Source organism: Camelus ferus, chromosome 20 (genome assembly GCF_009834535.1).
Source record: "Camelus ferus isolate YT-003-E chromosome 20, BCGSAC_Cfer_1.0, whole genome shotgun sequence".
NCBI lineage: Eukaryota > Metazoa > Chordata > Mammalia > Artiodactyla > Camelidae > Camelus > Camelus ferus.
The window spans coordinates 12,192,408-12,219,602 of NC_045715.1; the positions used below are offsets into that span (position 1 = coordinate 12,192,408).

General features: G+C 41.4%; 1 protein-coding gene across 1 annotated transcript in view; it reads right to left on the reverse strand.

Annotated features, from left to right (window-relative positions):
• Positions 1-27,195, reverse strand: part of KIF13A (kinesin family member 13A) — a 172,533-nt gene that overhangs the window by 26,634 nt on the left and 118,704 nt on the right. The window contains 13 exon segments of the mRNA XM_032462545.1: positions 310-483; positions 1,280-1,441; positions 3,874-4,023; positions 4,861-5,001; positions 6,185-6,347; positions 8,348-8,561; positions 14,464-14,630; positions 14,730-14,816; positions 20,678-20,808; positions 22,549-22,683; positions 24,124-24,234; positions 26,274-26,486; positions 26,867-26,978. Coding sequence (XP_032318436.1) covers positions 310-483; positions 1,280-1,441; positions 3,874-4,023; positions 4,861-5,001; positions 6,185-6,347; positions 8,348-8,561; positions 14,464-14,630; positions 14,730-14,816; positions 20,678-20,808; positions 22,549-22,683; positions 24,124-24,234; positions 26,274-26,486; positions 26,867-26,978 — 1,960 coding nt within the window.

Sequence of the window (27,195 nt, forward strand, 5' to 3'; positions counted from 1 at the left end):
ACACTGTTTACCACACACATATAAAAGCTGTAGAGCATAGAAAATTGTTTATTAAAATAGGCAGCAAACTGTCATTGGTCATCAGACCCCTAAGGATTAAGATTTCAGGCAGAAGTCTTTCAGATTTTATTTTAAATACTTTCAAATAATTTGAATTTGTATTAAAGTACATTTTGAGGTTAAAAAAGCCCAATAAACATACTACGTTTATAAAACATTCATATGGGGAAAATCTCTAAGTTACAAGTAGTTGTAAACTGCCCAGGTCGGTTGCCTCCCACGTAGCTCACTTTGTAATGGCATCTGTACCTTACAGTGAGAGAAGGTCACGGTGTACTGCGCATCCTTGGACTGCGGGGAAGGCACCTCTGGGTCCACTACTGGGGCAGCCACTGTGGATTCACACTGGTCCCAGAATGTGTATTGACAGAAGACGAAATTTGAGAGGTTTAAGGGCAGCCCTGTTGCCTCTTTAATTTTTACCTGAAGAGATTAAAAAAAAAATGCATAGTAAACAATCTTACGGTTACCAGGGAAAGGGGGTGGGAAGGGATAAACTTGGGAGTTTGAGATTTAGCCACTAAAATGTTAGCCACTATATAGAAAAACAGGTTAAAAAAAAAATCTTCTTCTGTACAGCACAAGGAACTATATTCAATATCTTGTAACAACCTGTAATGAAAAAGAGTATGAAAACAAATATATGTATGCATATGCATGACTGAGACATTGTGCTGTACACTAGAAACTGACACATTGTAACTGAATGTACTTCAATAAAAATTAAATTAAAAATGCAAATATAACTCTCATGAAGAAAACATTAAACTATGCTTTCTTTTCACACCCAACTACCTCAAATTTCAGGGTTAGTGATGAAATAAATCAGTCAGTCATTTACCTGACATCTGAAAATATTTGGCACCATTTCATTAAGGATTACCTATCTGTGATGAAATCTGTACCATGGCTCCAAATCACAGTAGATGAGCTGGCAACAAACGGACACATCCCTCTCCAACTTTCCCAGTGACCGAGTTTCTGATACAGGTGCAACCTTTACTAGAGAAGCACGCCACGAACACAGACTTTAGAAATTCCATACAACTGTCATCAGAAAGTGTGCTTCACCTCTGGAAACAGTCCTGTCCATTACTGTATTTACTGTCAGAAAGTTTAAATTTTACTATGTTGTATGAAAAACTCCTAAGATTTTCTATAAAGCTGTGTTGAATTAAAAAGGTCATCTATCTGAGGCTCGTTACCACTGCCCTCTCACCCGGCACGTGAGTTTCCTGACTCGGTGGATGATCTCCCCGCTGCTGTCTACGACTTCAAGGCTCCCACTCTCACTGGAGTTCTCCGAGGAGTCGTCCTCCACCACGCGCTCCGGGACAGCTCCCGTAACTCGCATCACTTCCACGTGGAGGCGCCCTGCAACCTGGGGCAAGGGAGCAGAGCAGCGTGGGGTTAAAAGGCATCCCATGGACAAAACTGACCTCAGACAGAACGCACCCTACAGTATCTCCGGTGGGCAGCTCGGCTGCGACCACTGGGCCATCTCTGGCAACAGGAAACTCATTTCCAGAGCCAGTCCACTCCATCGCCTGCCCCTGTAATCATCCTGCCTTACTCTGAGCCAAATTTGTCTTTATCCTTGCATTCTGGAGTCATCTTCATCCTTATCTTTCTTCTGCAGGACAGCCCATGAGCAGCGTAAAGGCAGCGATCATATTCTACCTGGAGTCATCTCTTCCCCCACCTCCTGTATCCACTCACTTACTCACTTGATCAAACACCTGGCCTCAGGGGAACACCAAGATAAAGTCTGGGCACTTACAGTCAAGTGGGGAAAGACAGAGAAGTAAAAACCCGGCACCAACAGTGTAGCTAGCCACTGCAACAGAGGTGTGTGCGGGCTGCGATGGGATAAATTTATTCACTCAACAAACGTTTACCAAGAATTGAGTGTGTACCAGGAACTGCAGTAAGTGCTGTGTTTACAAAAGTGAACCAGGCAGACGTGGTCACTGGGCTCACGGGGCTTCTATTCTCTTGGGAGCAGAGAAAGGAGAATGGAACTCACACGGGCTGGGAGCAGGGTGAGGGGGTGGGACCTATTCCAGGAGGAACGACAAACACAAAACAGCGAACTTACAAGGGAACAGTTCCTTTAAAACTAGTTTACTACCAAAAAGGGGGAAAAATAAATATATACATATATATATAGAGAGAGAGAGAGTGAGCAAGCTCGTTTCCAGAACACCCTGGTGGTTCTCTGGGTTGGTGCTGGTTAGCAGTGCCTTTCTCACAGTCGGTGGCATAGAACTGAATTTAAGGACAGGAATGACCCTGAAATTTGCATTCTCAGAGTGCTGAAACTGGCCGAGTTATCTTTCATGACACAGGTGAAGGGCGTAGTGACTGGTGCCGTGAAGGTGACACATGCCGGGCAGTCTGCCGTCATCTAAAGAGTGAGGCTTATTTTTCAACATGGCTCAGATCCAACTTCCAGAGTAACTGGCCCTGGCACCAAGGACTTAAGAGAAATTAGTTGGTGGTATCTGACAAGTAAGAGAAATACAGAGGAAAGACCAAGATTGGGGGTGGGGAGGAAACACGAGAAATCAGAAGACAGAGTTCTTGGAGGAGGGCAGAGCTCAGTGGTAGAGGGGGTGCTTAGCATGCATGAGGTCCTGGGTTCAATCTCCAGAACCTCCTTTAAATAAATAAGTAAAAACGTGCCCCCTCCTCCCCAAAAAAAGATAGGGTTCTTCTTTTGAATTTTTTTTTTAGTGTAATTTCGGGGGATTGGTGGAACACTTAAAGCTCACCTGGACCCCTAGCTCTAGACCCCCTAGCTAGGGACTCAGTGACTAGATCTCTTTGCCATCAGAGCTGTGCCCGTTTTTAACATGGGAAAAAGCAACTTAGCCCATTAGTTTCCTAGAGAGAATGTTCGCACTAGGGTGACCACATGTGGAATGTGAGCTGTGTACTTACGTACCACAACTGGGAACCTATTTCCTGGATTCACTTCGGGCAAAATGGCATCCTGTTCTCAGCCTGTGCTAAGAGTCACACAAAACAACTCAGTATTTCAAGCCTGCATGTTATTGAAGGACACGCTAGGAAATAAGGGTGCTACTAAATTTAAAATGAAAAACATCAGTTGACGAATGGATAAAATTAAAAAGTTTGAACTTGAACAGTTTCTGAAATGCCTTAGGCCTACAAAAGGCCAATAAATTCAAATAACTGAAATTTTGTTCTTTTAAAGGGGGAGTCGGGGGAGGGAACAGCTTCCCTGTGTAGTGTGTATTTAGCATGCCTGTGGTCCTGGGTTCAATCCCCAGTACTTCCATTACAAATAGATAAATAAATAAACCTAATTACTTCTACCCCCTCCCCCCTCCAAAAAATGGGGGTGGGCGGAGAAAGGTGGGATGGTTAAGCTTATTTTCTTAGCATATTTTGGATTTCCAAAACAATCCTCCCAAGTTGTATCTTGTAAGGACCACTTAGGGGCCAGGAAGAAGCTAGAGTGTACTACAGAGGTAAGAGATTAAAAGAGAAATAAATAGGGGGCACAGAGCTGAATCTGGTTTGCAAAAGATTTCTAAGTTGATTAAAACAAAGAAAATACTTGTGAACCACAAATTTAAAAAAAAAAGTGATAATAATCTTTTAAAACCATGACTTAATTTTGGTAGTTTCTACTGATACTAGTAGAGAAAAAAGAATGTGATCCTCATCCAACAGTTGGATCCTTCATCCAACTGTCTTGACCTACCTCAAGATCATAACCTAAATCAAATTAAAAAAACAGAAAAACAAACTTCAACCACTCCTCCGAGGCTGGATTGTCCTTACCTCCCCCTGCTGGCTGATGATGGGGACTGCATACTGAAGCTTCACATCACAGAAGAGACACTCCAAGAACACATTAGCCACGCCAATTAGGTTGTGATTCTCTTGGGCTTCATAGAAAGGGTCACCTCGTTTCCCATACAGTCGCTTTACCTGAGTTGGTAGGAAAGAGGTGGGGAAGCGGGGAGGAGAGTAGAAAACGAAACATCAACTTACACAATGCTATGTAAAATCAGTATTTTAAAATGTTTTAAAAATAATCCATTTATTCAAATAAATTGAGAAGTAAAATTAGAATCCACTTACTCAAAGAAATTGAGAAGCAAAATTAGAATCCATTTATTCAAATAAATTGAGAAGTAGAATTAGAATCACGTCACACAAATAAGTAAAACAAAACAAGCACCTGGCAGTCGGGGACTACGTGATCTCCACAGGGAGAGCCCTTCTTGGGTTGCTGCCCCGTCTCCCCGTCACACCCCACCTGTGTGGCTTCACTCCCGGTGCTTTGCCTCACTTCCTTCGCCGAGTCCTCTTTTCCATTACTAGTGCCCCCAAAATGGGCTGTGCTCCCTAAACTTACCCTCAGTCACCCACCCAACCGTGGCCACAGCTAGGGGACCGTGAACACATGCCAATGAGTACACAACCCAGGCCGGCTCCAACTAAGCTGATTTTTCACAGCACCAACAAAACAGCACAAATCTACTCTGTCCTACTTCATTGCACCTGAAATGTAGTAAAAATGCAGCCAGTGAGAACATGCTGTGGGTTCTCTTGTTTTAGTTCCTCTCTGTGTGGGGGTCACATGTCTTATGACTGACCCAGCTGATCCTCTCAAGATCACTTTCACTTTACTTTTCTAATGTCAGTGTCCCAGGAACCACGATAGACATTCACGGATGCACGTGCAGGTGTTCTGAGAATTAAATCACTTATATGCTGTCCTTTAAACATGACCAAAGCTCCTTCACACTTGGTCTCTTTTACCTCAGGAACTCTTTCTTTCCATTCTTGATAAAGGTCTCTCATATCAATTAATTTATTTTCCAGCTTCTCAATGGTCCACACTTGGGTGCTCTTCCCTTTCCTCCTCACTTGAATAGCGGGCTCACTCACGATAGCTCCTCTCTGCAGAATGAAGGAAAACAAAAATAAAAAAAACAAAACAATCCTTGCTGTAACTTATTGGATCGCTGAAGCAGTGTGTATGATCATAAAGCAGCAAGTATGAAAAAACACATGTATACAAAAGAAGATGAAATTCTATCACCTAGGGAATATTCTGGTTTATTTTCAGTCTTCTATGTATACACACATATTTTATTTATTTTTTTTAATGGAGGTACTGGGGATTGAACCCAGGATCTTGTGCATGCTAAGCACGTGCTCTACCACTGAGCTATCCCCACCCTCCCAACACATTTTCTTTTTATCACAATCAGAACCTAACAAAAATATCCATTTCCTATCCCAATCCTCTCTCCACAGTTTTTATATTACGTTCACCTTGTTGTGTTGTTGAATAGTCTTCATAAACACGCTCTATTGTTAAATAGTTTTCATAAACATAAGCAGTCCATTATTTGACTTATTATTCTACCGGTCAACATCATGGCTGTTTCAGATTTGTGGTGTTAATTACAAAGGCCACTACGGTAAGCATCCTTGTACAAAAGCACATAAATCTTCATGGACACTTCTATGAGTATGGGTTTAGAATACAATTCTCAAAGGAGAACTACTGGGTCAAAAGACTAAAATACAGGAGGAAATACCCTGACTCATTCCTAGCTTGCTCGCTGGAGAGAAAAATGAATGGATGAAAAGTGACTTTTTCAAAGTTTCTCCTTAAAGGAAAAACTCTTCAAGTTGAGCTGATGGGAAACTTCCCAATGACTGAAAAAAATCCTGTGTACATAAAACAGGTATCATACGAGGCTTTTTTTTTTTTTTTTGTAGAATTCACTCTCAGAAAAATACTGTAACAGACACACATTCCCTATTTCAGGAGGCATTTACATGAAAGAGAAAAGCAGGAGGAATTCCTGATATATATTTCTAGTTTCAGTGTTTTAAAGAAAGCACCTAAATTAGTCAGTCCCTCAGCTGCCCAAATCCCCATATTCTGATCATAACATATCTAAGGACATACGCATGCGAGGAGGTCTGTAGGGGAAGTCTTAAAAAGAACGAACGCCCTGCTCACATCAGGGTCTCCTCGTGGGTGTTTTGTGAATGTCAGGTTTACATTTTATCTTACAGTAGCTACTGTTGTACCTCTTGCTGGCACTTTCTGTGAGAACATTCTTACCTTTCTGTTGGCACTGAGGTTTGCAGCAGGGATCTGCAGAGTCACCTGGTAGTCAGTGAGTTTGCTCATTTCCTCCGCTAAGAAGTTTGCCTCCCTCACCAAGGTATTAGCTTTGACCAGCTGCTCCCGCAGTTTTGCCAGGCTTTGGCGGAAGAGTTCATCCCTGGGGCATAGCACGAAAGGAAATGAGAACATCCCAAAGAAAACTGCAATCCTGTTTCTAAGTGAGTCCTATTTTTAGAAAGTGATAGAAAACTCCTTTCAAACGGTATTTTTCAACCTATTTCTGCCAATTCACCTCTTATCCTTCCGTCCTCCCAGCAGGGTTCTGGGGGCTATCCATTGGGAACCACGGACAAGGAGCAAACATGTGGGGTGACTTAATGAACAAACCATGTTTTAAATTATATAACATTTAAAACCAGAAATAGACTCATGGACATAGAAAACAAACTATGGTTACCAAAGAGGAAAGAGGGGGAGGGATAAATTAGGAGTTTGGGATTAACAGATACACACTACTATATATAAAACAGATAAACAGCAAGGACCTACTCTATAGCACAGGGAACTACAGTCAATCTCTTGTAATAAGCTATAATGGAAAAGAATATGAAAATATATGTGTATATATGTACATATATGTGTAACTGAATCACTTTGCTCTACACCTGAAATTAACATTGCAAATCACCTATACTTCAACAAAAAATAAGATTTTTAAAAATACATTAAAAATAAATTATGTAACATTTGAAAATGCCTAGATTTTGATATGGTAATGTAAACAATAAAATAAAATGAAGGAATCCCTTAGGAAAAATAAATGATTATGACTTTTGTGTGCTTTAGGGTGGGAAGCTGGGCAAGTGAAAGTCCTGGGTTTAGTGCAGAGAAAGTGTTTTATTTATCTGATTTCTTTGGTACGTCTGTGGCAGCAGAAATTCTTTTTTTCAGCTCTATCCCATAGCATTTCCTGATAAAAGCTTCTCTAATATCCTGATTGGGTCCAAATCCTATTATATGTTTTCCCAGTCTAACATCTTTTGCCTCAGTAGCCTTCATCATAGCTATAATTTTTCATTTATCTGTATAATTATTTGACTAATAATGTCCATATCCTCTGCAAAGCTGTAAGCGCGCCTAGGGCAGAGAACATGCCCTTTTTTTTTGCTTGTTGTTACACCTAATTTCTGGCCAAGCGCACGGCCCATCATAGGATATTCAAAAATTACCCACTGAATGAAAGAGTACAGCTGAGCCCTGAACAACATGGGTTTGAACTGTGGTTCACTTACAGGTGGATTTTTTTTTCACTAAATACTGCAGGACCGTGTGACCCGTGGGTTGGTTGAACCCGTGGATTGTGGCACCTCGGATAGCGAGGGCTGACTGCAGAGTTATACTCGGATTTTGCACTGTGCGGAGTGTTGGCACGTGGTAAATGCTCAAGAAATGGCAGGTGCTATTATTACTATAACATAGGAGTTGTTACTGTTTAGACAGACCCGGGTTCAAACCCTAGCCTTTTCATTTACTAAATGGGTGACTGAGAGAGGATATTTAAACTGACTGTCCTACCTACAAGATGGGAATAGTATTTCTGTGGCTTGGTGCTGTCAGGGAGCACTAAATAAAGTAAGCACGATGCCAGGGCTGCGGTAAGAACACAAAGAACTTAGCAATAGTTTACTGCCCTTACTGCTGTTGGTACCTTTTCCTCCACCACTACCTCAATTCTGATATAAATGTTTTAAAGTCATAAATCTAAAAAAGTCACATTTTTTAGAAGTTTTCTTAATGTTAATGTTGTATTTAAATGGACTCCAAAGTAAGAGAAATAAAAGAAGAGAAATGCTTTTATGCTGAGGAACGATTCAGATGCTCTCTACTTCCAAACCCAGCAGTGGTGTTCTAACACTGGCGGTACCATTCTTCCTGAAGGGTAAGGGGGCAGTGTGGTCTGCAACAACTAACATCCCAGTAAACACACTAGGACAGACAGCATCTCTGAAAGGAAAAGGCAATCACTAACGATCCGGACAGGGGAGTAAGATTTCCTTCTTTGCTACATCTGTCGCCCTTCAATATGTCACGACGCCCACCCCCAAGACCCCAAGGCCCCAAGGCCTTGACTCTGAACCCCGCGGGTCCCCTTCCTACCTCTCCTCCGCCCACTGGGTCACCTTCTGCTGGGCCGTCTGGCTGCTGTAGGCCAGGCGGTCGGGGCCGCTGCTCTGGGGCTGCCTCTCCGGGGACAGCTGCTGGCGGAGCTGCTCCAGCTCCCGCTCGTACATGAGCCGCTGCTCCTCCAGGGCACTCCTCTTTTCTTCCAGGTACTGTTTCTCCAGCACCTGAACCACGTTTTGAACTGGGTCTGGAGCCAAGAGACAAGGCAAGGTGTCTTCAGTGCTTCTTCCAGCAAGAACCTTGTCCTTCCCCAGAACTGAGCCTTTCAGCATGCTTTCTGTGAGGGGCCTGAGGGGCCCGGTCAGATGGAATCCTCTCAATTTTCTTTTTCTTAACATCTTAGATAAATGCCCTGCATGTAAACTTTCCCCACAGCTACTACGTGGCTTTCTTTAATTTGATGAGCTCATCCTAATGCTCAGACAGATCACTAATCTACAAAAAGCAGATGGCAGTGGAAAAGGGGATGGGATCCTACCCACTGAGAAGAAAAACACGATAAAATCTAAGGCAGCTTCCAAGACAGAGCTACACAAGATTTGATTTTTATGGTAGTCAATTTTTATGCTCACGTAGCACTGGTTTTCATACACAGCAAAGGGTTTATTTTTCTGATTTTAACCACAAATTTATTACTCTTGGATTTCTCTAATGTGGGAGGAAAATTACAGATCACTGCATATGTTTGAAAACATGGATTGAATATATGGTATGGCAATTTCTCAGGTGTTAATACCCGAGAGGGCAATCAATTCACTTGCAAAAATAAAAAGGCTATTGCTGATTTTTCTCTTCTGCAGATTTAGAGATCACCAACATACACGTGGGTGAAGAGGTATTAGAAATACTAACAGATCTTGCTCAAAGAGGCCAGGACTATGACTAGTGGTGGTTGCAGTGTAGGCAGGACTCAATCCTAAAGAGCCGACTGGCTGTGGCAGGACATTATCTTGGTGATGACCAATGACTTAGATGCCCTGGAGAAAAGTTAAGGAAGGCAGTGACCACATGTACAAAAGAAAAAGTTACTGACACCTCTGAGTAGTCTGCAGGGGAACAGTGTATTAGACAATCTGGATGGTACACAAGGAAATCACCATAACAGCAAATACTTCCCCAAAGTGGGACCTTGAGGAGTTGTGTTCATACTCTCAGACCAGCCTGGGAGTCACACATTTGCCTGTTATTCGGTGCTATTTGTGTTGTAGTCCTACATACTGAATCTCGGTTTAACTTACAAGACAAGAGTGGGAAATCTAAGGTAAGAGGAATTTTTTCAACACCTGTTGATGGCTATTGACTGACTTTACCAGAAGACTCCATCAGTTTGTGAAATAAACATATAAATTGTACTAGCTTGATATAATGAAAAGAGGAAAAAAAATAGCATGTTAGCTTTTAAAAAAATAAGGTTAAATAATACAAAACAGAGTAGAAAGCAATTTTTAAGAAAATCACTAGGGATGCACAGTATAGGTGAGTTGTTTTAATAAAAATGACAACCACAATGGCAATAATAATCCAGCTAGCTCCTGTATCCCAGGTAGAGCACCGTATGCTTTGCATGCATCATCTCATAAAAGCCTTGCAACAAAACTAAGGGCGGACATCCTTCTCATTTTAAAGATGAGACAACTGGGGCTCAGAAAGGTTAAGCAGCTGGCCTAAGACTGCACAGCTAATAAGCAACAGAGTGGGGTTTTGAACTCAGATCAGCACTGGAGTAGATGAACTTAGAAATAAATTGATGCAGTACTCTCACCTCCAATGGTTTCCTCAGAATTAGTACTCTCTGAAAGAGTACATTAAAAAAAACAACACTGTTCTTGTTGACATAAAATTCTAAAATTCATTATTTTTCTAAAGCAGAACAGTTTTCTTCATAGAGCCCTGACATAGAGTTCCTGAAATATGTTACCTGATAGGCCAATGGAAAATGGACGCCTAAAACAAATCCTTTATACAGAGGCAGACCCTGCGTGGGTAAGACCTTTTCCATAGAGTGAAAATCAATACACTCCAAAGCAGTAGACATTCTGACACAAGCCCTATGACTTCTGAAAAAAAGATGAATAATACCGTGAACTTTTTTGGAGGAGATCAAAGAAATTTTACATATAAGGGCTAGAGAAGAAAAATTCTCTCAGAATTAAAAAATATATATGTTTCTCAAACAGTATTCTTTTCTCTATTTAGGCTCTAGGTTTAAAAAAGAAAAGACAGGGTCCTCACCATCCACCTATATTTAAAAGAGCTGTATTTTCAAGGGCCCTACCTAAGTGTTTATCAATCTTTTCCAGAGAGAGAAAACTGGAAGACACATCAATTTTTTAAACAGAATTATATTCTAGGGTTTTTGGCAAAAGACACTGGACAAGATGTTCAATCGTTATTTCCACCTGTTAGTCGGTGGTGTGTAGAAACACACATGACCGCACATGGCTGAGACAGGGGTTCCACGCCAACAGACACGTCACCGAGGCTTTTATATACTGCTTTAGCAGCTGCCTCAACAGAGCACCCCTACTACTTGCCAGGCTTCATCAATGGCCACAGATTTGCAAGAGAGAGCAGCTCGAGCATTGCTCCCCGAACCCGCCACAGACCAGCCTGGGAAGCCCTGCCTGGGGACTCGGGCCTGGCCACGCTCCACACAGCCCGGCAGAGGTACAGGGGCTGAGGTTTCCCTCCCCACCCCGATCTCACCACAAGTCTGGAAACACCTTTCTCTTAGACATATTTGATAACATTTTCTTTTCAAATTAACTAACCATTAATTAACCAGTTTCTGGCCTTTATCACTATACAGCATATCCTTAAAAAGATCATCCTACTCACCAAGTCAATCTGACTCTGCTACCACCTAGGACAGAAGCTGAAGATGACGTGGTCTGTTCTCAAACAACCAATGAACTATCAAGACAGTGTCTACAGTTTCATTTTTCTCCCTATTGAATGAACTGTTTTGAAACTCAGTGAGTCTGGTGCCTCAGGTCAAGATACCAAAGAGGTAGGTGTTTCAGGACAAGAGAAAGGATCCCATTTACTTTGGGTAAAGCATTTTCTCTTTCTTCCTTAGTTTATTTTTGCCTGGTATGGAACTATGCAATGAGCTCAAACTTACTCATCTGTCCTGAGAATGGAAAAGAGAGAGGGTGATGGTGTAGAGGCTGAAGGGCATTTATGTGATACAGAGAATTAGAATTAATTCATACCAAGATGCCCAAGGCACTAAATTAAAGGGAAGTAGGTCCTCTGGGGTAAAAAGAACCTTTTAATCCCAGATGGAATAATCTCTAGGATCCTTCACCAACCAGCCCCTTAGCTGCTCTTTACTTTAGAGCTGCCACTGACTCTGTGAAAATAGCTGAGTGTCTGATTCCTATTTGAGCCTCCGGGAAGAACGCATTAAGGTCTACAGATACCAGGTTTGCTTTTACTCTTAATTCAAACGAAATGGGTTTTAGATCGTTATTTACTCTAGAGATCTGAAAATCCATGATCCGAGTCTATTACTGGGATAATGCAGGAGCATATTTATCCACCAGCACTCTGTCCTGAACTGTTGTGCTGTCGACAGCAACACAGCCGTTAGTAAGAGTAGCAGTAATAGCAGGGACACTTTTGTGCTGTTGGACGCATGGGGAAAAGAACGGCCACTAGATTTTCACCACTGGGAAGGCAATGGAGCTGGAACATGGGGACGAGGGGTCATAATTGGAAAGGGAACATTCCCCAATCAAGAATTCAGAGCACCTCTGTCAGGCAGAAAACATCAGCTTCTTCCCAATCACGTTAGTTAGATTTTGTCAAAGCACGTAGCACAGGCACCCATCAGCAGCACTGCTACAACCCAGTCACGCTCCGCCATGCCAACGCCAATCGCTTAAAACCTTTATCCCACTGTTTGTGCAGGAGCTTCGTCTGAAACCACATGAGAGGGAAGAGAATCTTCAAATAGGACCACCAAGGGGATGACCACCAGGCAGGCAGGCTGATCATCGGGAAGCCACCTAGCAGTAGACGTGAAGCACGTGAACACTGTCGGGCCACCAGCATTTCAGCATCGTTATCAGAGAACATCTGTGTGCCCCACAGGGCAGCTCCATTTAGCAGTGAGATTGGATAAAGTATAGGAAAGAGGGAAACATTACTTTGAAATAGAGAAAGTCAACACTGGAGAGCAAGGCCTGATCTGGAACACAAATGGTTAACTCATGTCAACACCATGAGCCAGGCCACCAATGACTAACTGCCTGATAAGAAGACCAGAGGAATTAACAAATATTAAATACTCACTGGTTATTCAGGGGGTTAACATGTATATATACATATGATAATGAGGTAGCAATTGGAGAAAATCAGAAATCCGTGAAGTGGGATGATTACGCGATTAAATGGATGCCACCAGCATACTCTGCAGAGTTAGAGAATCTTGTAACCTCATCTGAAGAAATAAGCTCTCTTCCAGTAGACATTCCTCCTCCTGGAGTTTGAAGCCTGCACCCTCTCGTCACACCCTGTATCCATTTGGGCTTCCAAAAAACCACTTACAGGTGACTCTGTTAAATGGCCCACTAATGTGATTCTGACATCTGAATACCACTTGGGAAGGTCTGTCGGGATTCCTCCCAACTCGGCAAGAGTGGACTGAAGCCTGAGTGCCAGCTGTGGTCCACCCTCTGCTGCACTGTCAAAAGGTCCAGTAGCTAATCCTAATTCCTATTCTTAGTGATGTTCTTTTTTTGTTGCTATTCTATGCCCTTCATATAAATACATCATGCTTGTTTTTTCTTCTGGCCTTCTCTTCATACTTCATCTTTATAATTAAAAGGGGGGGGGGCGGTCCTTGAGACTAAAAATCCAGAAATAGGGATAAATAAAAAGGTCAACATCTTTATTCCTGCAACAGAATCCCCAATTTGATCTGCCAGAGATCTGACTGACAGTCCTCCAGCCACGCTCAAATTCTTCTCACACAGGCTTGTTCAAAGAGTAGAGTGAGAAAATAAATGTTTAAGGAAAAGGCTCAACTGTGAAAACCAAAATTATCTCCTAGCTTCCCATCAGGCAGAGGCTGGCTACCTCAGGGATCTCAGGGCTCCGGAGGCCCTCCCTGCTGTAAGTTAGGGATGCTTAGGTATTCTGGGTATCCAAGGAACAGATGAATGGGGAAGTGAGGTTGGACAAAGTCCAGAAACTAACTTTCTCAGGTGCTCCAGGATCTTGCCTCAACTATATCCTTGTGAAATAGTTCTGCTAGGAATGCTGTCTTGTGCCTGTGACCTGGGGAACTTTCCTGTCTTGTTTCTGGTTCCCAGGCACAAGCCTGGAGATGAGGATGCTGGGAGATGGGAAAAGGAAAGGACAGACTTACAAACTAGCAAGCAAGGAAAACACTGGTGTGTGTTTTACTTAATGCATGTAAGTGTGTATGAAAAGGTAAAGGATTTCCTTTTAGACACAGAGAGGAAGAACTTAAATACGAACACAGGAAAACTTCTGAAAAGAGGGATCTAGAAATAATGCTTTAAGGAGCATCTCTACCTTAAAGATCAGAGACAGGTTCAAGTGTAGGTCAGGCAAAGAGCCTATAAAGTCTTTCATTCCAGCTATCATGTTTGTAAAAGTGACCTGGGCTTATTAAATAGGTCTCTTTGGCTGCATAATTTCAACTGAGTTTATGGTAAAATGCAACTTTTATCTTCCCATTAGATTCTATTTGAAATTCCTCAAGTCATACTCCCTTGGGGATTTTCACACGCTAAAGAATTCAGAAATGATAAGCTCAAAAATGGGACATTTGAAGAGGAATTCCATCACAGTCATTCTGTACTCTAGGACCATGGAAACATTGCCACAGCCAGCTCGGGAACACAAGGTGTCATGGAAGTGACCACCCGCTCTCTGACTATACCTGAGGAAGCAGACCAGACCCTGGGGTATTTTCATTAGCTCCTTGACAATAACCTTCCTAAGAAATTAGCAATTTTACATGTCTAAGTTTCAGAATAATATGCTGACCCCTTACTGAATGGTGTGTGGTAAGGAAGTGCCCAAGATGGAGGAATCCAGAGTTAGGGTCTTACCGTTACTATTCAGCGTTTTCATGATAACTTCCATCTGTGCAAATTCATAGTTGTAGTCTGGTTCCGAGGAAGCTTCACTGGCTGCATCCAGGTCATGCTCTGGGGGGCCCACTTCTTTCTCAAAGTCTTTCAACCAATCTCGCCGTTTCCTCTTAGGCAAATTAATTCTGTAGGGTTTTTCGCCATTAAAGAACATCAACGTGGTGTACGCTCAGTTAACACAAAAGACGTATCAGTGAAAATATGAGTGACCACAAAGCTGTTACCTGAAGAAGTGGTTATTTCCCCACAGGATTCTGTCCCCGTGCCAGAGCTGGGTGGTGCTGCACACGAGGGTGCCGTTTACACAAGACCTGAGGGAACACCAGGGGCTGTGTCAGCAGTATGTGTAAAAGGCACAAAACCCAGACCCAGGAGCCAAAGAGATAACTGGGGGAATTTTTTCTTAATAGATGTATTCGACTAATACCTAGAGAAGGAATAACAGAACTACAGCCACTATTGAAACACACAATCCAGGCGAAGATGAACAAGGGACGCCAATATCCCTCAAAGACAGACGCCTGGACATTATGTGCTCTTGGTGGAGATGGAGAACAATGCCTGTGGAACTGAACCTAATGAAGCTTGTAGATCTAAATACCAATTTAGGAACACACAGGGCAGTGGAAGATGCTAAATGACGTCATGGATGCAATGAGCAAAATGCTGACTATGGGAAACAACCAGGTGTCTTCTTCAAATAAAATGCAAGGAAAAAAGGAGGGGAGGAGAGAAATGGGGACCCACGGGCTAAAAGAGACCTGAGAGACATAACAATCAATGACAATGGTGGAATCTTATTTGGATCCTGATTCCAAGAAACAACTGAAAAAGAACCTTTATGAGGTAACGGGGGAAATTTGAACACTGACTCAATAGATGACTAGTAAGGAATTATTGTTTATTATTTCAGGTGTGATGGTATCAGAGCTATGTTTAAGGATACTGGTCTTTTAGAGATACAAGCTGAGATATTTATGGATGCAAAGTTATAATACCTGGAATTTGTTTAAAACAATCCAGAGGGGAGGGAGGAGGCAGGAGATGTGGAAAGCATATAAATAAAAATAAAACTGTCTATGAGGTGTTCATTTTTGAAGCTGGATGACAGGTATATGGGGGCTTGTTATATTATTCTTTCTACTTTTTTTATATTGGAAATTTCCCGTAATAAAAACTGGGGTAAAACATAAAAAGAACAGTAAATTTAAGTCCTAAATGGCCACCAAAGAATTGTAAAATCAATCAAGGGAAGGGAGGTCAGAAGATGGGTGAAATAGCTGAAGAGGATTAAGAGGTACAAAATTCGAGTTTTAGTGACAGATGGTAACTCTAATAGTGATCATTATGCAGTACATAAAACTATCAAGTCATTACGTTGTATACCTGGAACTAATACAATAGTGTAAGTCAATTATACTTCGAAAACAATCAAACAAACAAATGATTAGGGTTGGGGAGGACAACTCTGGCAGCCTCTGTATACATCTATATACATCACACCATTTAAAATGACATGCATTGTGTCTCTGGGTTTGTGTTGGTCTATGCACCGTGGACTGGTCTGAAACAAATCTTGAACAAGCCAATGCCCAGCAGACGTTTGGAAGTGGTCTTTCAACAGTGCAGCTTTCCTTACATTGCAACTTTGCTGTAGCTTACCAGCTATCAAAGGGCTGTGAACTCAGTAGCCTAAATAAGTCGCTGTACAAGATTTTCATGGGATTTTCTGCTTATTAGAAGATCGTGTCAGCTGATTTGACACAGTTAAAGCACTGTCACTGTGACTTTTTTTAGGGGGAGAGGGAAAGTCCTCCAGAAATTTTAGCATGGGTAATTTTAGTCTTCTTACAAATGTTTCTTTCACTTAAAAAAGAGATTTTGCTGGCCTTTAAAAGCAAAACGAGGTAATGTGGTAAAGTGCATGTCTAGCATGCATGAGGTCATGGGTTCAATCCCCAGTACCTCCGTTTAATAAATAAATAGATAGATAAATAAACAAACAAACAAACCCAATCACCTGCCCCCAACAACAAAAAATAAAAATAATAAAAGCAAAGCAAAACAAAACAGTAAGGGGATAATGAAAGTTTAATTTGCTAAAAGACTCTCAGGTAAAGTTTGGTGGAGAAAAATAATGAGTATTATTTTCAGCTTTAAGTTTTTAATAAGTGACTTTTCTCATATACTCTCGTTATCTGGTTCCTAATCTTTAGGGGACTCTTAAGCTCAAACTTTCAGAATAAGGAGAATTCACATATGAAAACAATCATTCCTTTGCAGTAATATTTCAAGTCTGGTGGCTAAGTTTTTATTGATAAAAGTACCATGGAAATACCATCTTCAATGTTTTTAATCCGTCATACACAAACACCTTGGTGTGTATATTTTACACTAACACACTTGCTTTATTCTTGCCAATAAAAATGACTCTCAATATTCTGACTCAAGTTTCAAAAGTCTGTCTCCCATCTATTTGGAATTATGGACTGACTTATTCATCTGCAAAAATGGAAAATGAGATAAAAATAAATATGCGTGTCTATATCTATTGTGAAAATTAATAAAAGGAAACCTCAACTAAAGTTGGAGTCAAGAAGCCTGAAGAGGAAATGCCCACACCCTACCACTCATCGCCAGTTAGATGGATTCACAAACAGAACAATGTACATTACCCCAACAGAAAGACCTCAGTCACTGACCCCAACAGGCAGAGACCTACCCCGCATTCTCACACAGGAGGTGCAACCACTGTCTCAGCAAGAGCAAGTCTTCCTTCCTGCCCAGCAACAAGCCCAGCCAATAAAGAAGCTGCAGCTCAATGAGAAGCTGTTGTCACCTGAATTTTTACTTTCCTCCAATGAACTTCCACTTTTCCCATGTTGATGACTTCCTTACCTTATCCCACCCTCCTTACTATGAGTCTTCCATGTTGTGTAACCCCTCAGAGTGTCTATTTGCCGGAGATGCTGCATGATTCACTAACCATTTAATAAAGCCAATTAGATGTTCAAATTTACTCAAAATTTGTTTTTTGACACTATAAATATATACACAGGTACACATACACACATTTTTGTCAAAAGGATGATAACGGGTTTAAAAAAAAAAAAAGTTTTTTAGAATACTTATCTTTTCTACCTAAAAACCAAACATTCAATAGTCAGTTTTTAAGGAAAATATTTTCCCATTGTTTATTAAGGTATCTAAAAAGCTCCCTAGAAATTCTAAGAATAGCAGTATGATCAACAGTAAAAATGTGTCACTCAGTGTTCTTTATTATTTTAAACTCTGAATTATAATTAAAAAAATTCAGTTCCTCATTCTCACTAGCCATATGGTAATTCTCAAGAGCACCATCTCTTGGTAGCGGCTACCAACGTGGGCACAGCAGACACAGAACATTTTCATAATCTCAGAAAGTTCTACTGGGCAGTGATATTCTAGAACAAAACTAAAAACAGAGCAAATCAGAGAAGAATCTAATAAGCTTCACCTCTCTTATATATAAATAATTTTCATGATCATTTGTATCTTTAGAGGACCCCTATCTAGGTGCTTACACACACACACACACACACACACACACACAACCCTGAACACACATACAAACAAATCACTTCGCCATTTATAGTATGCTCTTATTACCATAATATAAAAAGAAAAAGTTACGGAAACTGCCTGGTTTGGTAATGTACCCAAGCCAAGAAATCAGCATTAAAAAGTAATTTCTAGTTGGACACATGCCTGGGGTACTTGGAAGAAGCAAATATAAAACCTCTTTGCAGGAATTTATGCAGCCTCAGCCAGGCCACCAGACTCCTACAGATAAACTGCTGAAGATGAACACACCTAAAGAATCGTGACCTGCTCTAGGAAGCACAGTTATCAACAGATAAAACAAACAGTTGGATTGAAGCTCCAACAACTTCAGAGAACAGTGTTTTCAAACAAAGGTAACAAAATGAGTAAAAATAAAATTATTAAAACACACAATGGAGTAAAATCAAGACTTTACCAATAGAGACCAGGCCTATCCAAAAAAGGACTTCCTAAACTTCTACAAGTGAAAAACAGAGACACAAAATTTAAAACTCAATAGAATGGTTAAGCACAGATAAAACATGAGAGGGAATTGGTGGACTCGAGGATAGGTTTGAAGAAATAATGACTATCCCTTCTTAACCCCATGTCCTGCTCTTGCTGTGTCTCCAATCCCATTTCCACCTTCACATCCAAGATTCTTGGCCCACTTCCTCACCTCCCATTCTTTCTTTGCATTTTTTCCTTCCATATCCACACCTGCATGCACCTAAGCATCCCGTGGTTGTTCTTGTCTTCCTGATTGCTATATCCCATTGAACCTCTTTTAGCTGCTATTCTGACCTCTTCTTTAAATGTTCTCTTCCCTTGGATTCCATCATTTTATCCTGCATCCACTGCCTCTCTGACTCCCTTGTCTCAGCCTCCTCAATGGCTTGTCTTCAGGCTATCCCTAAAACATTGGTTTAACCCTTTCACTATACACTCCAGATCCACTTCCAACACAGGCAACACTGACAATGCCCAGTTCTACATCTTTAGTGTGCAGCTCTACAGCCCTAAATCCAATGTGCAACTGGAAATCTTCACATTGATGTTCCAAGGTATCCCAAAGCGAACTCATTACCACTCAATACCTATCATCCTCCAAACCTGTTCCTCCTCTTGAATTCCTTATTTTGATTTAGTAGTACCATTGTTTATCCAGTCTCTTAAGACAGAAATCTGCGACCATTGCTGACTTCTCCTTTTCTTTTACTAAGTGAATTTCCATCCCGTCCCCATGCACATCATTAAACTTTGCTGACTCTCAGATAATTCTGAAATACATTTTGTTCTTCACTTCTTTTGCTACTTGCTGTGTTCCCATGACAATATCATAACAGTATCCTAACCAATCTCCCTTCCTCCAGTCCTGCAAACCCAGATATTTTTACACTGATCAGCTTTGCAGGTTATAAAGATCACTTTGGAAGAAGCACTTATCTTCCTGTGTAATAATTATTATTTCTATACCTTCTCCACCAGGCTTTGTGTTACCATACTTGGGCATTCCCAGCACAGAGCCTGGAGCAAAGTATACTGAATGGATGAACCAACCACTAGCCTGAGGTCATAGGAAAGGAGGAAACTGGGCGGGCTGGGGAAGGAGGAAGAGCAGGGTAAAAAGACATGGAATTAAAATTGGGTATGAGGAAATCTACCAAATAAACTCATTTTTAGATATAGTGTTAAAAGAGAACATGATCAAATTACCATGTTGTATGTATGTGTTTTATCTGTCAAGTTTATAAAAAGAGCATGAAAAAAAAAAAATCCAGAGTTTCTAATGGAGGATGCAGCATAAAGCTAAATTCTATTTGAACTCGGAATAACTAAAAATTAAAGAATAGTATGATTTGACCATTAAATATCTTAACAATATATCATACAACACAAAGCCTACAAATTCCATGAATCACACATGCTATTATTGTTAGTCTCAGTTTTTCATCACTTAGAAGTGTCTGTGGCTAATATTAACAGAATAATTTGAAATGAATGTAGTTCTCTTCATAAAAATGTATGTTCTGAATTATAATGTTGTGCATTAATGAATACTGTTTTAGGACTTCACTTTATACTTGATTATAAAATAATTCAAGACATCATTAAAAATATATTATCCTGTCAATTCTCAAATTTTTACATACTATAGCCCAGTTTAGGAATTTTTCATACAATGAAGTTATCTGATTAACTGCTTTTTAAACAATACATTACCCTGGGTAACAACAACTAACTTTATTCAGTATTTGTATGTCAGGCACAGAGCCAAGTGATCTACATGTTTTGTCTACTATTAGCCCCATTTATCACAAGTTGGAATTGAAGATTAGATAAAAGAAGTATCTTATCTAAGGTCACCCAGCCAGTCAAGGCAGAATCAGCTACCCCGAGGCCAGTTCTCTAAATACTGCTCACACAGAGCTCTGCAAGCAGAAAGCAAATCCTTGAGAACCCAGTATGGCCCTACTTTTGGCACAACTGAGCAAACAGACAGAAAGGGCCAGTCTATTCCTGAAAACAAGACACTTATTTTCATATATTTTCAAATAAGATATGTTAAGCAGCCGTTTACTTCTCTTACCTCGCATTTTCTTTTGGAGTGAGGGTGACCTCTCCATCAGAAGCAATATCAATTTCACAGTGCTCAGGCTGAATTCCTATGCCAAAGAGCTGGATGTCCTGAGAGGTGTCTGCACCCACCCTGGTATGGTCCTGGAAACAGACCATTAAAGAAAAAAACGTACACTGACAAGTAGCTCAGCAAAAATGTATCGCAATCAATTTGAATAACCCAGCAGCATATGCATGACAGTATTAGATGAATCAGACAGGAGATGCGAGACCCAGCGCATCGTAAGTCAAAAGCTTAACTTAATACACTAAATTTAAAATACATTTTAACACTACAGGAAAAAAAGAAAGAAAGAAGAAACCCAATCAATAGGGATTAGCTATTGTTTTAAAATATAAAGAAACCAGACTCGACAGCAGAACACCTTGAGCTCCAATTTTTTTTTTTAATTAAAAAAAATTTTGGGGGGTGGTAATTAGGTTTACTTATTTATTTATTAATGGAGGTCCTGGGGATTGAACCCAGGACCTTGTGCATGCTAAGCAAGCACTCTAACACTGAGCTATAGCCTCCTCCCTGCTTGAGCTCCAATCTTACCTTGACAGACTTAGTATTATTGTGACCGTGGTCAAGCCATTTCACAACTTCTTTCTCTCTCTTTCCCTTTTTTTTTTTGGCAAAACCAGGACAATATTATTAACTTGATCTAATAAACAGAATTCTTTCAAGGATCACCCGAGCTACCAGTGAAAGTGCTTTGAAAACAGCTGGATAAATTCAAGAACCACTAAAAGTAGTTTCATGGAAAGTCCTATTTTCAAGTACATAACTTTTAAAATGATAACAAAGGTTGAGCTGAGTTCTGAATACTGTTTTACATGGTACTGAAGCCTGCGGGTTCTACAATGTACAGATTGGCATGACTTTAAGTACCTCAAACCCCAGACGTATGAGCACTGTGACACCTCGTGACTCAAGCCCACCGCTCCTCCCCTTTGTTTGTTCTGTTGCTCTAAAAATCAATAAGTCACTATGATAATAATACTTCCTTATTCAACAGAGAAAGCATAAGGTTTGGTCTTTCAAAATTAAGACTTCAGAAACCATTCCTGACCCCTTCACCGTTTCCTAAATTAACAGATCTTCAAGTCCCTTAGTGGCCTCTGAATAAACCAGGGGCTACTTAGTTGTTTACTGTTTGTCTCTGGAGAAAACAGAATAGAAAGGATGACAGAAGACTGAGGATACTTTCTTCAACTCTAGCTTATTCTCCACCGCATTCTGCAGAGTCACCAGGCAGGTCAGCATCCTTGGCAAAGCAGCTGAGACCTGCAGCAGTACACTCTGCAGTGATGTCAGTGGTATCACCCTGAGGCCCGAGGGCCACATCCAAAAGGCGATACCCCATCTCCACATTTGAAGGGTGATTATGGGACCAAAAGTTATTTCCTGAGGATGCAGGTGTAGAAGGGATGGCCATGGAAGAACCCTGGCTGTCTAATCTACCACAAGAGTCTGCTTTAGGCTTGTGCCCATCTTGAGATCTCCTTAGAATTACTCAGAAGCATAATGGTGACTCTTCAGAGCGTCTCAGGATCCTTGTTGCTATCACCAGGGACCCCCCTCACACCCTCAGCTGCTCACTCGTGCCCCTCTGATGCCTGCACAGGAAATCAGCCCAACTGCACAGCGCCAGGATGACACAAAATAGCTGGCTTTCACTCCCAAGGGTAACCTGATGATACTCCTAACTCTCTCTCTTTTCATGAGGGCAAAGCTGGGTACAAGAAGCAAAATCATTGAGACAGGCATCCAGACTCAAGTGGAAATCGTACAGGAATGAATCTGGGTTGCAACTATCCATTAATATATTCACTTACCTTTAAATAGTAAACCAGAAGTTCATTGAGAGCAGGGTCTGCATTTAGGTTGACTAAGTAGCACTTGTCATCCCCCACCTTGATACCAGAAGTCTCCAGGGAAATCCCCATACTTTCAAGTTGTCGTTGCCTCTCCTGTGCACAAAAACAGACAAAAGCAGGGAAGCTCTATTTGTTGCTCTATTCATGAGCTGTATCCATGGAAAGCTTAAGTCACTGTTTCTGGGGACAATGCCAATGAAATTACACATTCTATTCAGCTCAACCAACTTTACTGAGAGCCTAAAATGCACGACATCTTCTGTTGGTGTCTTAGGGGCACCAAGAGTGAACCAGACACCATCTTGCCCTTAAGGGGCTTACAGTCCAGTGGAGGGGATAAGACCACACAAGTGAATCTAAAGAGGAGAGCCCTGTGCCACTGGGGAGAAACAATGTGCCGCAGGGCTTCAAAGGAGAGAGACTGTGATGGGTTAAGAGTTCAGGAAAGGCTTCAGGAAGAGAATACACTTGAGACGGTTCTTGAAGCATAAAAAGAATTTCAACAGGAAGAACTGGGGGAGCAGCGGGGTTAAGAGCAGAGTGTTCTTGGGGAAGGGCATAGGAGAGCAGAGAAAAGACTCTGGGCATCCTGGATGGTTTCAGGGGTCAAGAACCCCTAGTAAATGTGGGAAAGTAGTGGGAAATGGGGCTGGAAGAGCAGGCTGGGTTCCTATTGCAGAGGACCTTGATTTCATTCACTTATTCAAGAAATAAATATGTATTTAGGTACTGATCTAGGGCTGGGAACACAACAGCAAAAAACTTAAGTTCCTTCTTTCATGCAAACTTATATTCTAGTGGAAGGAGACAGACCATAAAGAAACCAGCTGTGTAAAATACAGAATTTCCAGTGATGTTAAGTGCTCTGATGTGACTATAAAGCGATGGAGGAGTTACAGAAAGTTAGGTGTGTGTCTGTGGTATCTACAAGCAACATATAAGCAGAGGGCTGGACTAGGTCCCCAGCTACTGATTTCAAGCTACCCGATTGGGATGGTCCAATACTTATAAGTGGTCAATAAGATTAAAACGTTCATGAAATGCACAGTGTAGAGATTCATATCACACACACATACTCACGCGTGTCTACAGATTAGTCCTTGCTTACTATTTTAGCTCAAGTAAAGTTCACACAGCATTTTCTAACAAGCCCAAAGAAGCAAACACACTGAAAAAACTAGGATGCGCCGTCTGTTATAAAGTCTCTGCCAGTCAGGTATAGCTGCGTGCTTCGCCAGGTGATCTAAAATCGCGGAACAGACTTTGGTTTAAATGTGAAGAGCAGGACGCGCTAAAGCCATTTCCTGCACCACGCCTGCACAAATCCACTGCTCTCCAACACTTCTAGCAGATACATGGACCAAACTGTACTTGATAAAAGACAATGAAGTCAGTGTCTGGAAAGGATCTTTGCAGGCTCTGGTTCAGCAGAAAGAGGTCCTCAAAGGTCTTTTTGAGGATGACAAGCGGCGAGACAGAAAAGATGGCAAATGCAAAGAATCGCAGTATTTTAGGCCTAAGTTATCAAGCTACCTGTGCAATTTCTTCTGTTTTCCTCAGCTTCTCCTCCCAAGTCACCGTTAGTTCTTTTATCAGCTTTTCAGACTCTTCCAGCTTCTCCTTCAGTTCAGGGGCCTTCATAGCCTTTAAAATGAAAGCAGAGATACCCGATTTTCTAATTTTTTCCACCATTATATACAAGACAACCCCTTACTGTCCTTCTTAAGCGGTTACCAACAGTCTTTTGGAAGCAATTAAGCCACACACTGTCGGGGGGGTTTTAGACCTGTATTAATCAAATGAAATGAAAGTAACTTTTTAAAGGAGAAAAAGAAATTCCAGTGCCCTGAATTAAACTGATACAAATCATCACAGAGTAATTTTATCCATCATACTTTAATTTCATATTTAAAGACCTAAAAGATGCTAAAGGTCGTCTTCAAAACAGAGAAGTGCGAGAACAAATGACTTAAGTAGGTTTCTTTCTCAATCAGACAGAGATCAACACCCATCACCAACACACGCATTCCAGTTATACTAACCTACCAGGAAAGGTGGAGATTCTTCTCATTTATTTTAAAATTTGAGTCCGGGCCATTTAAACTACTTTTCTTAGAGATGGTAATAAATCTAAGCATATTTATTACTCACTTGGAAACAGGACATCTGGTGAAAAGGGCAGTAATTTCCCTCTGAGTTTGCTCAGTGAGAATAATTAAGGGGTCTAAATATAGATCTATGCAGCCTAAGAAATCTAGGCGGGGGGCCTTTACTTGGCCACAATGTGCTTTGACACCCTAGAGTAACAAGAGCCCCTGCAGAGTGTAACTTTCGTTCGGACAAGAAGTTGAAGTGGTGATGAACTGGAGGCTGGCTGAGTATGCCTGGGTCTCTGTGTTCACAGAGCCCGAGAGGGACATTTAGTGCTGGGTTCCAGGGGACACACATGAAAAGGTGAACCTGCTGTGGCTCCTCTTCTCTACCCTTTGGCCAGGCACTGTTCTAGCTGCCTGACCTGTCACAGTAAAAATGCAGATTCAGAGACAAGAGGGAGGCCAGAGATCATCCTCCTAAAAACAAGTTTCAGAGCCTTTACACTTTCCTCCTAGGATGATGACTCTTGTCAAAGTTTATCAGCATTTTGATGTCTCTGGTGTTCTGCTGCCCTTCTTGGCATCAGTAACAAAAATTATGCTTGATGTACTCAGTGATAATTATAATGATGATCATAACAAAAATAGCAACATTTATCGAGCACTTAGCGACGGGCAAGGCATTGTGTTAAGTCCTTTCCAGTATCAGTGTTGTATTAGGGGTTAGAGACAAAAATAAAATTAATAAAACACAGCGTCCTGCACTTTAGGAGCCCATAGCCCGGAAGAAGAGAAAGACATGTAAACAAATATTTACAATGCCACTCCACGATCACCAGTAAATGGAGTATTCAGATCCCTGGCTTTGACTTCTTTTTGTTTGTGGAGTCAGAAGAGAGTGGTATGAAGGAATGTGAACTTAGAAGCCCTAGGTGCACACCCGAGCCCCAGCATGCAGAAGCATGTGAGTGAAGTCAAGGCACTTGGCTTCCATCTCAGTCTTAATATCTATTCAATGAGACAGAGCCTCAACCGGTAACAGCTATTCGGAAAGGAGTATGGTTATTAAAGTCTAAGTAAAGCCCAGGAAAGAAGGTAACAATGCAAAATTATTGATACTGCTCCCTGTCAGCAGCTGATATAAATGAAAACATAAAAAGAGATTTCTGAATTATTCCTTATGTTTAATTATTCTTGATCATCTTGTCTTCTATGATTTAGTGAGGAGGTGACACAGAACTGACTTCTCTGAAAACGGCAAGGCCCAGTGGGAATATAATCTACAATGCTCATCAAAACAGCACACTTGGTTCTTACGATTTCACATCGGAAGAGATCTGGGCTCAAGGGCAACTGACTGACAGAAGCAAACAATTAGGCAGTGGCAGGACCTCTCCCTTAACTGCCTGCTTCCTCCACTGCCAGGACCTGACACAGCCCTGTGCTACACTCCTGCGGCCCCCACGGTGCTTAGCACAGAGAAGGTGCCCTTCAACCACACGGAGATGAACTGCAAGTGAGCATGTCCTCAGCACTCAGACACCATAAGCCGGGGAGCCTGGAACACAGGGAGCACCAGGCTGACAGTACCTCCGCCTGCGAGAGCTGCTCTCTGAGTTTCTCCACTTCCTCCCGCAGCTCCCGGATGACTTTTGCATTGGGGTCCTCATTCACAATGGCATGGTTAACGATTCTTTTGGCCCGATCTGCGTATCTTAGTGTGGAGAGGGTCTCTTCATAGTTGTCTGCTGCTGGGCTGATGGTGGCGATCATAGAGGTCTGGCTGTTGCCCCCCAGATTGTCCTGCAGAATATTTCAAAGATCATATTTGGAAACGAGGCTCATTCTATGCACAACACACATGAGGAAAGCAGTAAACATGCACGGGTGACATTCTCAGCAAAGACAACACGACATGGAAATGAGTTTGTATTCCACAAATAATTTTATAACAAAATGAAAGGAGATCTCTCTTCATAACAATGCATAGTGCCTGTCGAACAGCATTTTAATGGAAAAGGGCTACAGGAATGAGCTTTCATTCTGCATATTTAGGAATCAGGATAACAGCATTGTCAGGAGTTCGCTGTGTAGTTATCTCATTAGCTCTGCACACATCTCAGCTGTCACCCCTGAAACAGCCAGTTTCTGGCTGGAAAAGAAACACTGGAACAATGAATTACCTTAAGAAGCCAAGTGAGGACCGAATCCCGATAAGGCACAAATTTGTTTTTACCCTTGCCAGCTGCCTGGTCAGCCAACGATGAGATAACCAACCCCAAGGTTGTAAGTGACCTGCCAAGAGAAAAAGACAAAAGTTAGCTTTATGAAATATTGATTTTGTTTCCATAAAACAATAATCCTTCTAGGTGATAAGTATAAAATATGCTGAACAATAAGTCCCTAAAGTTGATAGAATCAAGTCTATGTTAATTTGCCAAGAGGCTGAGAAAAGGGAAAGCAAGAAGTAACCCCATTAATTTAAGAGAATGAATTTAGAATCCCCATAAGG